The 12,018-nt window shown below is 39.0% G+C and overlaps 2 protein-coding genes and 2 long non-coding RNA genes across 6 annotated transcripts; 2 read left to right on the top strand and 2 right to left on the bottom strand.

The window, feature by feature from the left end:
* The first annotated feature begins 51 nt into the window (after window positions 1-51).
* LOC144079361 (uncharacterized) lies at window positions 52-2,598 on the top strand. Of its 2 annotated transcripts, XM_077608071.1 has the most exons (6): window positions 52-186; window positions 479-684; window positions 790-830; window positions 963-1,037; window positions 1,119-1,308; window positions 1,664-2,598. In XM_077608071.1, exons 2-6 carry the CDS (start codon window positions 618-620, stop codon window positions 2,017-2,019), a joined length of 729 nt encoding a protein of 242 aa, XP_077464197.1. In that variant the 5' UTR covers window positions 52-186; window positions 479-617; the 3' UTR covers window positions 2,020-2,598. The 2 variants fall into 2 exon arrangements, with proteins under 2 accessions (XP_077464197.1, XP_077464198.1); XM_077608072.1 differs by lacking the exon at window positions 52-186 and having other exon boundaries at window positions 464-684.
* LOC144079362 (uncharacterized) lies at window positions 1,117-9,307 on the bottom strand. Of its 2 annotated transcripts, none has more exons than XR_013301506.1 (6): window positions 9,085-9,307; window positions 6,172-6,359; window positions 5,324-5,460; window positions 4,533-4,597; window positions 4,192-4,423; window positions 1,117-2,039 (listed from the first exon to the last, which is right to left on the bottom strand). It is a non-coding gene; the product is annotated as an uncharacterized LOC144079362 (long non-coding RNA). The 2 variants fall into 2 exon arrangements; XR_013301505.1 differs by having other exon boundaries at window positions 5,324-5,464.
* On the top strand, window positions 4,104-6,487 carry faslg (Fas ligand (TNF superfamily, member 6)). The gene is made up of 4 exons (XM_077608070.1): window positions 4,104-4,441; window positions 5,350-5,404; window positions 5,472-5,549; window positions 6,028-6,487. Exons 1-4 carry the CDS (start codon window positions 4,208-4,210, stop codon window positions 6,453-6,455), a joined length of 795 nt encoding a protein of 264 aa, XP_077464196.1. The 5' UTR covers window positions 4,104-4,207; the 3' UTR covers window positions 6,456-6,487.
* Window positions 9,308-10,510: 1,203 nt separating the features above from the next.
* LOC144078560 (uncharacterized) lies at window positions 10,511-10,968 on the bottom strand. The gene is made up of 3 exons (XR_013301248.1): window positions 10,926-10,968; window positions 10,686-10,836; window positions 10,511-10,601 (listed from the first exon to the last, which is right to left on the bottom strand). It is a non-coding gene; the product is annotated as an uncharacterized LOC144078560 (long non-coding RNA).
* Window positions 10,969-12,018: the final 1,050 nt, after the last annotated feature.

Here is a 12,018-nt window from a genome sequence, read left to right on the forward strand (position 1 = left end):
TTTCTAATCGTGCAGCCTAATTATTTTCCTGATCCGATTGCCGAAAGGATGGACTAGCTGACATCATTCCGGAAGAAGTCCCAGCTTCTCCATATAAGGAGATGGGTCGCTCGGACGCTCAACGTCACGAAAAGGGGGCGTCACTTACGGGAAGTGACTTCGCTTTGGTAATCTCCTCTGTATACGGTAAATCGCGAGACCTTTGACAATGGACGACATTCACGACAGAACGTGTAAATTAAATACCGTATTTTTGCTGAAAAAGACTCAATGACTACCACATCCTTTACAGTTTTTGTATTTTACCTGACACTTTCTAACGTTTACTTTAGATTTTATATCATGTTCCATATTGCACTGAACTGTAAATTGTAAATGTCCCTCATTAATTATTATTATTATTTCTCAATGGCCAAAAGTACGCCATAACTGAATTGAATATAGTACATTTTTAAATTTTCCTAATCACTTTGTACAGGGAGAGCTGTTCCTGACAAGGTTCGGGCTGTTCTCGCGATACTATCACGCAGAAAGAGACAACATGTGACTTTGGCATCACGTGATTTTGTTTACTTCCGGTTGCTTTCCGAGGCAATCGAATTTGTCGCTTATGAAAAATGGCTCGTAACGAAGAAAAGCAACAAGGACGCTTAAACAGACTTTGGTTACAGAAAGAGAGAGAAGGTAACGTTGTTACAATTATAAATCAAGTACATGATATAGGTAATTAGCATCCAACGGCTATACACCCTAATAAATGACATTTACGTTCTACTATTTTTGTAACAGAAGGTCGAATAAAAGATGTCAGAGAGAGACGGCCAAAGCTGGTAATTAACCTTATTCTTCTCAAGTCTCAAATTCACTCATCTCGACTAAATATCTGAAAAAGTCGTGTGTAAAATGATTCAATCAGATTTCAAATGGAACTTAATTGCATGAAATTAAATGTCCCTTCCTAGTGTACACTTAACTCGACTACCTCTGTCAAAAAGTGGATCCCAAGCATCAAGAAAGAAATGGAGTATTATTTGCAGGTAATGACATGCTCACGTTAATTTCTTTGCATTTTTTTGTGTGGAACAATATCTGCCATTTAGTTATTTTCCCTCTTCTAGCAATCCCAACTGACCCACTACCCCGAGAGGAAGCTAGCAGAATTCCAACTCAAGTTGGAGGCCCTGGAGCGAGAGTACAAAAGGTTCATCATCAAGTTACGTGAGCTTGACCCCACCTGCAAGCACCATCCATGGACCCCCAGAGCTTATTGTAAACGGAGAGGAGACGTGCAAGAGTCTACGAGCGTCGGTGAGTGGCCTTTAGTCCAAAATCTAATGTTAGTTAGTTCACATTGGCAGCAAAAGAAGTCTGATTCAACTGCAGTTAACGCATTTGTTTCAGTGACATTGATGGTGCTATACAATCATACATTTATACTGGTAGGGCCTGGCAGTGAATTATCACTGCTAACCCTTCAGTCAAAATAGATTGGACATCTAACGCCCTCAATCGCAACCAGTAAATGAACAACTCTCGATAAAACATGGCCTTGGCGCCATCTTGTGGCACCAACAGCTAATAGGATAGTTTCGTGTTTTGTCATTGGGATTTTACGCTGCTAGTTTCTTCTAAATGACTGTAGTTGCTTCTTTTTTTGTCACAGTAAAGAAGTCTAAAACCTCAAGTAAACTCTTCATTCAACCAGAGAGCAGCATGCCAGTTTCTCTACATACTACAGAAGTGACCTCCACAGACCAAGACCAGCCCCTCGCTTTCGATCGCACACGCCTAGCAATGGCCGCCGCAGCGTTCAGAGGCGCGCCAGATCACCAAGGTGTCTCAGAAACACAAAACCTAGCGAGGATACTTCAGCGTTCTCTGCCTAACCTGGGTAATGCAGCAGCAGCAGCAGCAGCAGCGTCCAAAGACGCTGCCGATGAGGCGGCTTCGAAATCCTCCGTGGATCATGTGCTAGGGCTGGACTGTTATTCTTCTTCTGGGGAGGAGTCGGAAACGTGATGTTCCAGCCATGTATTTTTCTATGTGAAAAACAAAACACAGGTTTTCCAAGTTTTAGTTGGGGAATCTTTTTTTTTTTTACATTTTAGACATTCACATTTGTTCAGGCTGATCTGACAAGATAAAAATAATACAAAAAAATGCCGTCTTAATGACCGATCGATCGATTGATTACATTGTCATTGTCATAGCAATGAAAGGAGACTGTAACTTCCTGTTGTTCGGCCAGCGGCCAGCGTGTTAATCCAAAGTAATTGTCCAAAAAATGAGCCTTGAGGCACACCACACACTGGTGAAGCGGAGACTGAGTTTTAAGTAGCGGTTACCTGTACTGACTGCTAGTTTGTTCTTAACAATGAGGTTGGGAAAAAGTCAGTCAGATTAAATGAATTGTCTTGGCAGCTATATGGAAATCTGTTAAATACCGTGATTTTTTTCATTTTGATTTGATAGCGATTGTTCTCTTCCTATCAAAGTCTCTGTTTGTTGTTAAAGGCACATCTTGCGCCAATTTTGCTGTCTGTATTTAACTTTTTTATTTTTTTTTAAAGACCTCAGCATACTTTGTGGACAAACCTTTATTGTGTCCTTTTTGCATTGTTTTCCCATGCGCTTGTGAATTATTGTGGTAATAAGGGGTGTTAAAAGGCCTTTTTCCACATCGTCATTTTCTTAAACATAACCACAAGCCCTTCTGAAATCTGCCATGATTCATCAGCTACCGCTTACTCGCAAAGCGCCGCGATTCGCTCGCTCAACACACCGCAAGTTGGTATGTCTGATGCAAAAAGAGGGCATTCAAAAAAGTCAGAGGTGCCCCAGAAAGTGAGTGGAGTTGAGTCTCAAAGACCACAAAGAACTGCAGAGGAAGTCTCGACTGTTTTTGTAAATAGGACTTAGTCAGCGTTCACACGTTGCTTGCATGCGATGCCTCTTCTCAACTTTTCACACAAAGCCAACTTATACAATTTCACACGAGTTGAAATAGGAAAAAACAATCTTTTTAATGTAAAAATAAATTAACGTTTTTAACTTTTCCTAGGGCAAATGACTATTTATGGTAATTCAACCCTTCCGTGCATGCATTTTTTTTCGAATATTTTGCAGCCCCTATTTGGCATCCAATTGCGATTATTAATCCTTCCTGTACATATTTTGTGATGGGGTATATTTTTACATTTTAAATAAATGAATAATGTATTTGAATGATCGATTTAAGGAATAAATATAACTTAAATAGTAACTTATTAAAAAGAAAAAACCATTAGTAATAACAAAATCAATTCTACATAAATGAATTTATAAATGTTTAAAAGGAAAGAAAATTTCAATAAATACAAAAAGGTAAATGAAGACAAAAATAAATGGCCCGTGTGTATTTTGCTCTGGGAATGCATCTTTTTTGTGTTGATTTAAAAATCTCTTGTGACCTCGCTCAGCTTTAGCTGCTATTGACCACAACAGATGTCTAAGTTGCTCTAAAGTACTTTTGAAATTAATAGTACGTAATTCATTGCATGCCATTGAGAACGTTTTATGTCCAACTCTTTTAAACTGGGAAGAATGGCAGTGAATGCTCATCTTTCAGTGCCTTTGACTGTGCGTTCATTCGCACCTCCATGATTAACTGATTTGGACATTTAGGTTATCAACGACCGCCAAATAGTTGGCCTGATATCTTATCTTACATTTTTACATAGGAAATTCTAATCAAGCATTAACATAAAATCTACATTTTTTTAAAATCTAACTTGCTTGTTAGAAAAAAAAATCTTTTGTAATTTTGTTCACACTAAATGTTTCAAATATTGCAATCTATTGAACATTATTCACACACATCGTGTAGTTATTTTTTGTTGCTATTTTGCAAATTAGATAAACTGGAAAAAGCACACAATTGTTATGTGTGGTCAAAATATCAAACATTTTTTGTTCTTTAATTTCATATTTAAAAATTCCTTAAAGCATTCTTTTAAACCCCCAACGTGAATGACTGACTACAAGAACGGGTAAAATGAGGTGGGAAAGGGTCCTTTCAAAGTAGGACGGGTGATTGTGACTCACATCCTGAGGCTTTTTCAAAACGCGCCGTGTTAAGACGCCGACGACATACGTGCAAAGGGGACGGAATTTGCGAGCGGTAGTGTTACATACAAGACAACACATACGTACTTTGCAGCACGGCGCGATGATCTATGAGCAGGGCAACTTCGTGGACAGGGGTCAACTGCACCTTCACCAGCATCAGCCGGACCGGCCACCCGTCTGGCCCCGGCGGGACCGAAAGGGGGGTGGCGTCATCCCCAAATTGGCCACATTGGCCACTGGGGCCCTGCTGCTCTTTCTGGTGGTGTTTGCAGCTCTGGGCTTCGGTGGCTACCTCGTGTACAACATGCAGATGGAGCTGAAGGATTTAAGAAAGGTAAGGACATTTACTATGGGTTCACATCATAAAAAGTTTTTGTTTTTTTAAATCACTGGATTTGGATGCATTTTTGTCGGTGGAAACTCACCTCATCGCGGTTTTGATGACATTTCCGAAAGGCTTGACGATGCCACAAGGTGGTGTCAAATCTCCCTGACCAACAGGAAACAAGACATAGGTGACCAGCATTTTGAGGACAAAGCAAATCAGATGTGGGCATATAACCAGTTTATTGAGAAATGCAAATTACCCTTTCATAAATTTTGGTTTTTCGCTCAAACAACTTGTTTCCCTTTTTTTTTCTCTCCTAAAAATCACAATTTGAAATTTTGGGCCCTTTTGTTTCTTTCTTTTTTATACATTTGGTAGTATTTAAACATCTCTTTATTACATTATATTTGCTCAATTATGTTTTAGTTACCTTATTTGTTTGTATCATGTGTTTTATTTAGGTTTTAATTTTATATTTTAATTTTGCAATGAACTTGTGTCCTTTTTTTCTCTCCATATTTTCAAGTGTGCCTATTTTTGCTGCCATACTCCCCCAGTCAAAATGGATTGGACGTTTAATGACAACAATAGTTTTGAATTTTCCTCGTTTGCCAATTACCACAAAATAAACCCGGCGAATATTATACATCTACCTTGGTTGCCAGTTAGTTGATTAAAAATTTGAATTCCATTTTTAATTTGCTAAGTTTTGGCACATTTTGTAAATAAGACGGCGTCTTTTGGACACAATCATTTCCTGCATGTTCAGATGAAGCAAAAGCATTATCTGTGGTGTGACATTTAAAACTGTGAGTTTGACTTTGTGTGGTTGGTTAGTGCTCAAACAAATTCCAAGAATTTGATCGTGTGTGACTCTGTGGTACTCACCACGTTTATTTCTTTATTTCCCTCAGATGTCACGTGAGCTCAAGCAAGCGCAAGAGTTGGGCAGAGCTCAGAGGCAAATTGGTAAGTGCCGACGCCACCTCCTTCACCGCAATGTTGCGACGGTGGCAATGCGCTGTCTGTCTTCAAGGTTTCAAGGATGAAACCGGACGGAACAAAGATGACAAAAAGAAGAAAGAGTTAGAAAGGACCGCAGCGCATGTCATAGGTAAAGTGTTTCTTTAAAATATGGCTGAAGGCTCCCACACAAACTATTTCTGCATTTTTTTTTTTAGACTTTATAGAAAAATATTAAAAACCTTTTTTCACTTCATTTAATATTTTTTTGAAAGGTTAGAGAATTATTTATTAATCCCTTTTTTTTTTTAAAGAACACTTTTCGAGAACAAAATATTTTGGTGGACCTGTTCTATTTCATATTTTTTCTAAACATGTCCAATGTGAAAATATATATTTTTTAAAATAATTTTAAAACATTTACATTTTGTTAAAAAAAATCTAAATAAAAATCCTAATCAAATCAACGCTTTTTTTCCATTGTGCAATAGTTTTCCTTGATTCATTAAACAAATGTTCACTTACAATAGAAAAAAAAGATTCAATTTCATGAAAAAAATATTGCTTCCCATTTTATCTGGTAAATTTGCTTTCATTCTACCATCCAAAAAGTTTCTTTTGTGTCGCAGGTCGAATTGAAAAGAGCCACTTCCCCAAAACGCTTCGCTGGGATTCGCGCATCAGCGGCGCCTTCACCGGCGGAGGCGTGGCCTACCGGGTGTCGGACGGTGCCCTCCGCGTCAACCAGAGCGGACTCTACCACGTCTACTCACGGGTGGAGTTCATCTTCAAGCACTGCTCGCCCACGTCCTCCTTCATCCACACCGTGTTCCTCCGCTCGCCGTCGGGTGACGACAGCGCCCTGCTGGAGGCCCACCGGGTGGGCTTCTGCTCTCAGCGCCACGAGCGGGGGCCCCCGCACGCCTGGACCACTGACAGCTACCTGGCGTCGGCCCTGAACCTGCGGCAGAACCAAAGTGTGCTGGTCAACGTGTCGCACCCGGAATATCTCAGTCACTCCAGCCACGCCAACTTTTTCGGGCTGTACAAGATCTGACGGACACAACACCAGGGAACGCCATTGCGGTCGTCAAGGAAACCGTTAACACTAATGTCGTGTGTAGCATTCTATTTATTCTACCTGGTCGGCCTGGAGACAGCTTTGTGTTAACCACTTCTCACCATGTCGCCACTATTTTCATTACTACATAAATAAAGAGCCCAAAATCAAATGTGAACTCTTTTCGTGTTTCTCTATAGCAGGGGTAGGGAACCTATGGCTCGGGAGCCACATGTGGCTCTTTTGATGGGTGCATCTGGCTCTTTGCTAACATGTGAGCTAAAATATGGAAATCGCTGGTGACAGAACTGAGATATTACGTTTAGAACTGCTTTAATCTTCTTTTTTTTTGCTTTAATCTTTATTTTTTTGCAGTAGACTCTTCTAGAATGCACCCTCTCATTGATTAGCAACAGCATAAGAATCTTTTTTAAAAAAATCAGTTTTTTCCACTTTAAAAGTGGTGAAATTACAAAAAAGGCACTCGTTTACATGTATGTATTTTGACTTTTAAATTTGTAGTATGGCTCACAAGGAATAACATTTGAAAATATGAATTGTTTGTGGCTCTCTTCGTCAAAAAGGTTCCCGACCTCTGCTCTATGGGGACCTTTTTTCGACAAAAAAAACTTCCTTGAATGGGCTTAAAATTAACAATAGGGGCCTAAGAATTTGTAGAATCCTCAAGTGATCCGCAAATTGTTTTTTTATACTACAAAATTACATCAAATTGTGAGACACATTAAAGGTACTGTAAACTCAATGTAAAAATGAATAAATTGCTGGATTGGGTAAAAGTGAAGCCTGTTTACAACTATAACCAATTTGAATAAATGAAAAAGGGGTGCAAGTAATAAGGCTTTAAAAATGTTGCCCTATTAGTAGTACTAAGATTCAGTAAGGCATGACCGTGCCAAGTGTCAATCACATTTTCATTAATTAAATAACCAATCCAACTTCCATTTCCTGTTAGCCCTACCCTAGCATAGAATTAACGCAAAAAGTCCAAAGATGATCATGGAGATGACAAAAGTTTGTAAATGCACATTCACAGTATTTTGGGGTCGGATGGTCTTCACGTTTGGTTTTGCTTTGCACGCATGCTGAAAGAAGGTCGGAATACAAGTGGTGCACCTCTAAAAGTTTGCACCACAATTTCCTTCCTGTATAAGGACGTTTTGGGGGTCTCAAGTGAGTATCAAGAAACTTTGCACCCTTTCGGCGATCCCTATAATATCAATATCACTTGAGAAAATAAATAAATAAATGGAATAAGAAACTCGTTCATTTTTCATACCGCTCATCCTAGTAAAAATAAAAAGCGTTTGATAAATCTTGCTTATAAACCCAACAAAACATGACATCAATTCTTTATTTAAATGATTTTTTTAAATGACTTGATCAGGCCAAATTTTCGATCCCGTGATTAGCTGTGGAACATCCCAAGAAGTGAGATGGATAATTTTGTAACATTTTAAACACGTCTGTCAATTCCAATGACACGTATGTATGTCAATTCCAATGACCATCAGTTAAAGTTGATTTATATTTATTATATATATAATATATACATATGTATACATATTTAAACATCTCTCGTCATACGACCGCTCGTCATACAAAATTCTCGTCTTACGGCGGAAATTTCGATCGAATAATTCGCCCGTCATGCGATCAAAATTTCGTGATGCGACCAAGCCAGGTCTTTTTTGCATATCTTTCGTGTATAACAATATTTACGAGCACGGAACGATTAATTCAGACGAGTTTCTCCTAAGACCAGGAAACGCACAACGCGCATGCGCGGGCAAAAAGAGGGCTTTCTGGGTAATGAAGTATACTCGTGCACACAACACCCATAGGCAATGGCAACCTTTCTCAGAATAAAACTTCATTACCCACAATCAACACGTGGGTAAGCTCAACTATTGTATTTCCTGTTATTCTTTCTAAGGAAAGAAGCTCCTGCGATCGTTCTTTAAAGACTATTTCTCGTTGGCAAGTGGTCGTGCGTTGTCCTATTGTGAGGACATTTGTGTGCATCATTTTGGGAATATTTTGAAGGCAATACAACAGCAAACAGTCCATCGATAGCGAACGTGAGGGTGGCGGCGTGGCAAACCACCAACCCGGAAAACGAAGGTAACAAAAGATTACAACAAAATTAGAATTCAGTTTTGTGTAAAGTTACATTAAACGTATGTTTGAGTGTCTGTATATATTAATCCAAGTTAATTTAAATTTGTTTGTTCCGTTTACGAGTGCGTTGTCGTGGAAAAATTTTTTTTTTTCCAATCCAATATCCTGTTTTTGGTGTTTTTTCAGAGAAAACGTCCGCTCGAGTTACGAGAATCTCGTCATACGAGCTCAGTTCCGGAATGGATTACGATAGTATCTCGAGGTACCACTGTATATGCATATAAGCAGATTAATTCGAGAACCTCAAATGTTGCAGCAAATAATGTTAACCTATTCTGTTTGAATGTTCATTAAGCCTCCTGTTTCAATGTTCATTAAGCCTCCAACTGGTTGATTAAATATGGAGTTAATTAACTTGCATATTTGAGCAAAATAGTTTTAATTTGGCATTATGAGAATAGCACAAGTGGGTAAATGAGGAACTCACCAAACAATTCAATTCAATGCGTAGTTCTCGGCAGAACTGATGGTAACTCTTTTCGGGGGGGACTTTTCTTTTTGTATAAAAACTAATAATTTAGTTTTATTACTGTAATTTTACCTTTCTGTTAAGATACTATTAGCGATAATTTTGCATCGTGCACGCACGGTCACAGGTTGGAAATTGAACGTCACTTCCTCACTTCGATCTGGCCTACAATGACGATGAAAACGCTGCGCCTGTCCCCTGCTGGTTAAAATATTTACTGCAAGCAATACAACCTGAAATAGTGACTGGCAGGCCCGAAACCGAATGTATCAATATTTATAACGCCTTTTCTTCCAGTGTTAACTTTGGCAATACAATTTTTCGTTAAAAAAATATTTTTTTCACCTAAAAAAAAGCATTTCCCACAAAATAAACATTTCTGGATTAAGATCACACAATAACACTTATTTAATATAAAAACATAAAAACAACATTTAAAACAGTAGTAAAATAGTATTCACATTTTTTTTTACAAATCGAAAACAGATAAATCAAGGTCTTCGAATTCATCGAAGAGCATATCTCCATGCTCTTTAAAAAAATCATTTAGTTCCAGCTCAAGGCTGAGTGGCATCTGAAACTCTGTCGTCACGTCAAAGGACGTGAAGAAGGGCCAGGTGTCGGGAACCGTTGCCGGAGCGGCTTGGAAAGTTGCCGTTGGAGAGGCGGATGGATAGGCAGTGACCGGCTGGACAAAGCCTGGATCGGCATCGACTTGATGGGCGTAAACTGGATAGACACTGACTTGAGGAGGAGACGCTGGATAGCCAGCAACCGGAGGAGCAAAGACCGGATAGGCAGCGACCGAAGTGGCAGCGGGGCGCTGGCTCGTGCACCCTGAGAAGAAAACAAACAACAATTACTACCCACAACAATAACATTGCACGACTTGATTGTTCATTTTTCCACCCTTAAAATGTTGTCAGAAAACGACATCTTCCTTTGGAAGTTGAAAAAAAAAAATTAATGTAGGTTATCCCGTGATTTAGCGTGGGTATTAACTCACTATCTGCCATTGACAGCACTAAACGTCCAATCAGTTGGCAGTGAATAATTGGCATAATTCCATCAGGTTTCTCACAAATACTCTTCTTTTCTTATGTACCAACTATGATCTCAAATCATGTGACTTTTATATTAAGCTCCTAAATGGATTTTAAGAATTAAAAGAAAGAAAGAAAGAAACTTACGTGCCGCATGACAACACTTCTTTTTCTTTGTTTTACCCTGGAAAATAAAAACAAAACATAATCAAGACCAAGCTGGAGTGTGAATATGTTGAATATAGAAATGATATGATAAATAATATTGAAAATTCCATGAAAAACATCAGCTATGACAAGTTGTTGCTCAGTTTCTCAACTTACGTAGTTGTCACGGGTCGACCAGTTGGGATACATAATGGCGTGCTCGTCGTTCAAGCGCTGCGCCTCCTCGAAATATTTCTGTTTGTCACCTTGCGAAAGCGTTTTCCACTGTGGACAAAACCACACGAGCGTCAACACACACAAAAAGTTCACAAGCAGCAACAACCACACCGCATGGCCAGTTAAACTCACCATCTGACCCAAGAGTTTGTTAATGCTGGCGCTGTCTTTTTTCTCATAAAGCATTTTCAAAATGGGCCGGTTCTCCTTTGCATAAAGCATGAAGGCATTCAAGGGCTTCTTGATATAATCCGGTGAGCCTCGCACCGATGTCCTCTTTTTCCTAATAAATAAATAAAAACACAAAAATAAGTCAGTTGGGCTGAGTGTTGCCAAAGTGCAAATTTTTGGTGAACGGTTGAGACATCTTACAAGGTTGATGAGGACTTTTGTGGAGGATCAGCACCATAGTTGGAATCTGGGGGTGGTTGGTTCACCTGCCCTTGGCTACACAAAACCAACTGACATTAGGCCATGTTATAAAGCATGTGTATGTGTGTGTGTGTGTGTGAGAATGGTACTTACGTGCTGACTTCAACAATATTTTTAAGACCAATCCAGAATCCAGCATCAGTGTTCTGCTGAAAAAAGAAGAAAAAAAAGCAGTTAATATCATCTAACTACTTGACATTGTTGTAAAAGCTGTTGTTTAAATGCTGTTATTTGAGCCTATTACTTGCAACATGCATGTTTTTTTCCCATGCAATTTAACACTTGTGCCCAAACACTCCCATTTCTTGACAATTGTGGTAATTTTGTAAAAGTAAGAGCATCTAGCAGAGAAAACCATTGGTGCATTTTCAGTTAAAGCTTGGCAGAGCATGATGCCTGAACAAAAATATTTTTACCTGAAAAGTTTTACGGACATCTGAAGTTATTGTCAAAAGTAAAAAGTTAAGCATATTTATTAGGAAAAGATCTAAATCTAAACTACAATATTAAACTGGGATGATAATAATTTTGGTCTCCTACCTGTTGCATGGCAGGAAAAGTTGTGAATTCCCCAAGTGCATCTGGAGAAGAAGTCAAATTCCAGTCGATCAGCTCAAAGGTGGAGCTCAACCCAAGCTGGTTAATAGTTTCGAAGGACTCCATTTGATTTAATATAAGTTTTTCTTTCTTGCTGCTTGCAGAGACCCGAATGCTTCGCAGGCAAAGATGGACTGATGATGGATGACTGCCGTTGAGCGAAGGCCGCTGTGACGTCACGGGTGAAAAACCCCGCCCAACTAGAACGGCGCGTTCAACCATTCACTTCGCGAATCAACTCATCGCATTAAAATTCGATTTGAGTTTTGGACACTAAGGAAAAATAACGTTACCATTTTTAAATCTCTCTATATCGTCTAAGAATGATTATAGTCACTTTTTTAATGCAAGTTTACTAATGGAAAAATGTGTATTAACCAAAAAAGTTGGTGACTACACAATTATGATGTGATATAAACAAACGTATTTTACCTAG

Source organism: Stigmatopora argus, chromosome 8, assembly GCF_051989625.1.
Source record: "Stigmatopora argus isolate UIUO_Sarg chromosome 8, RoL_Sarg_1.0, whole genome shotgun sequence".
Taxonomy (NCBI): Eukaryota; Metazoa; Chordata; class Actinopteri; order Syngnathiformes; family Syngnathidae; genus Stigmatopora; species Stigmatopora argus.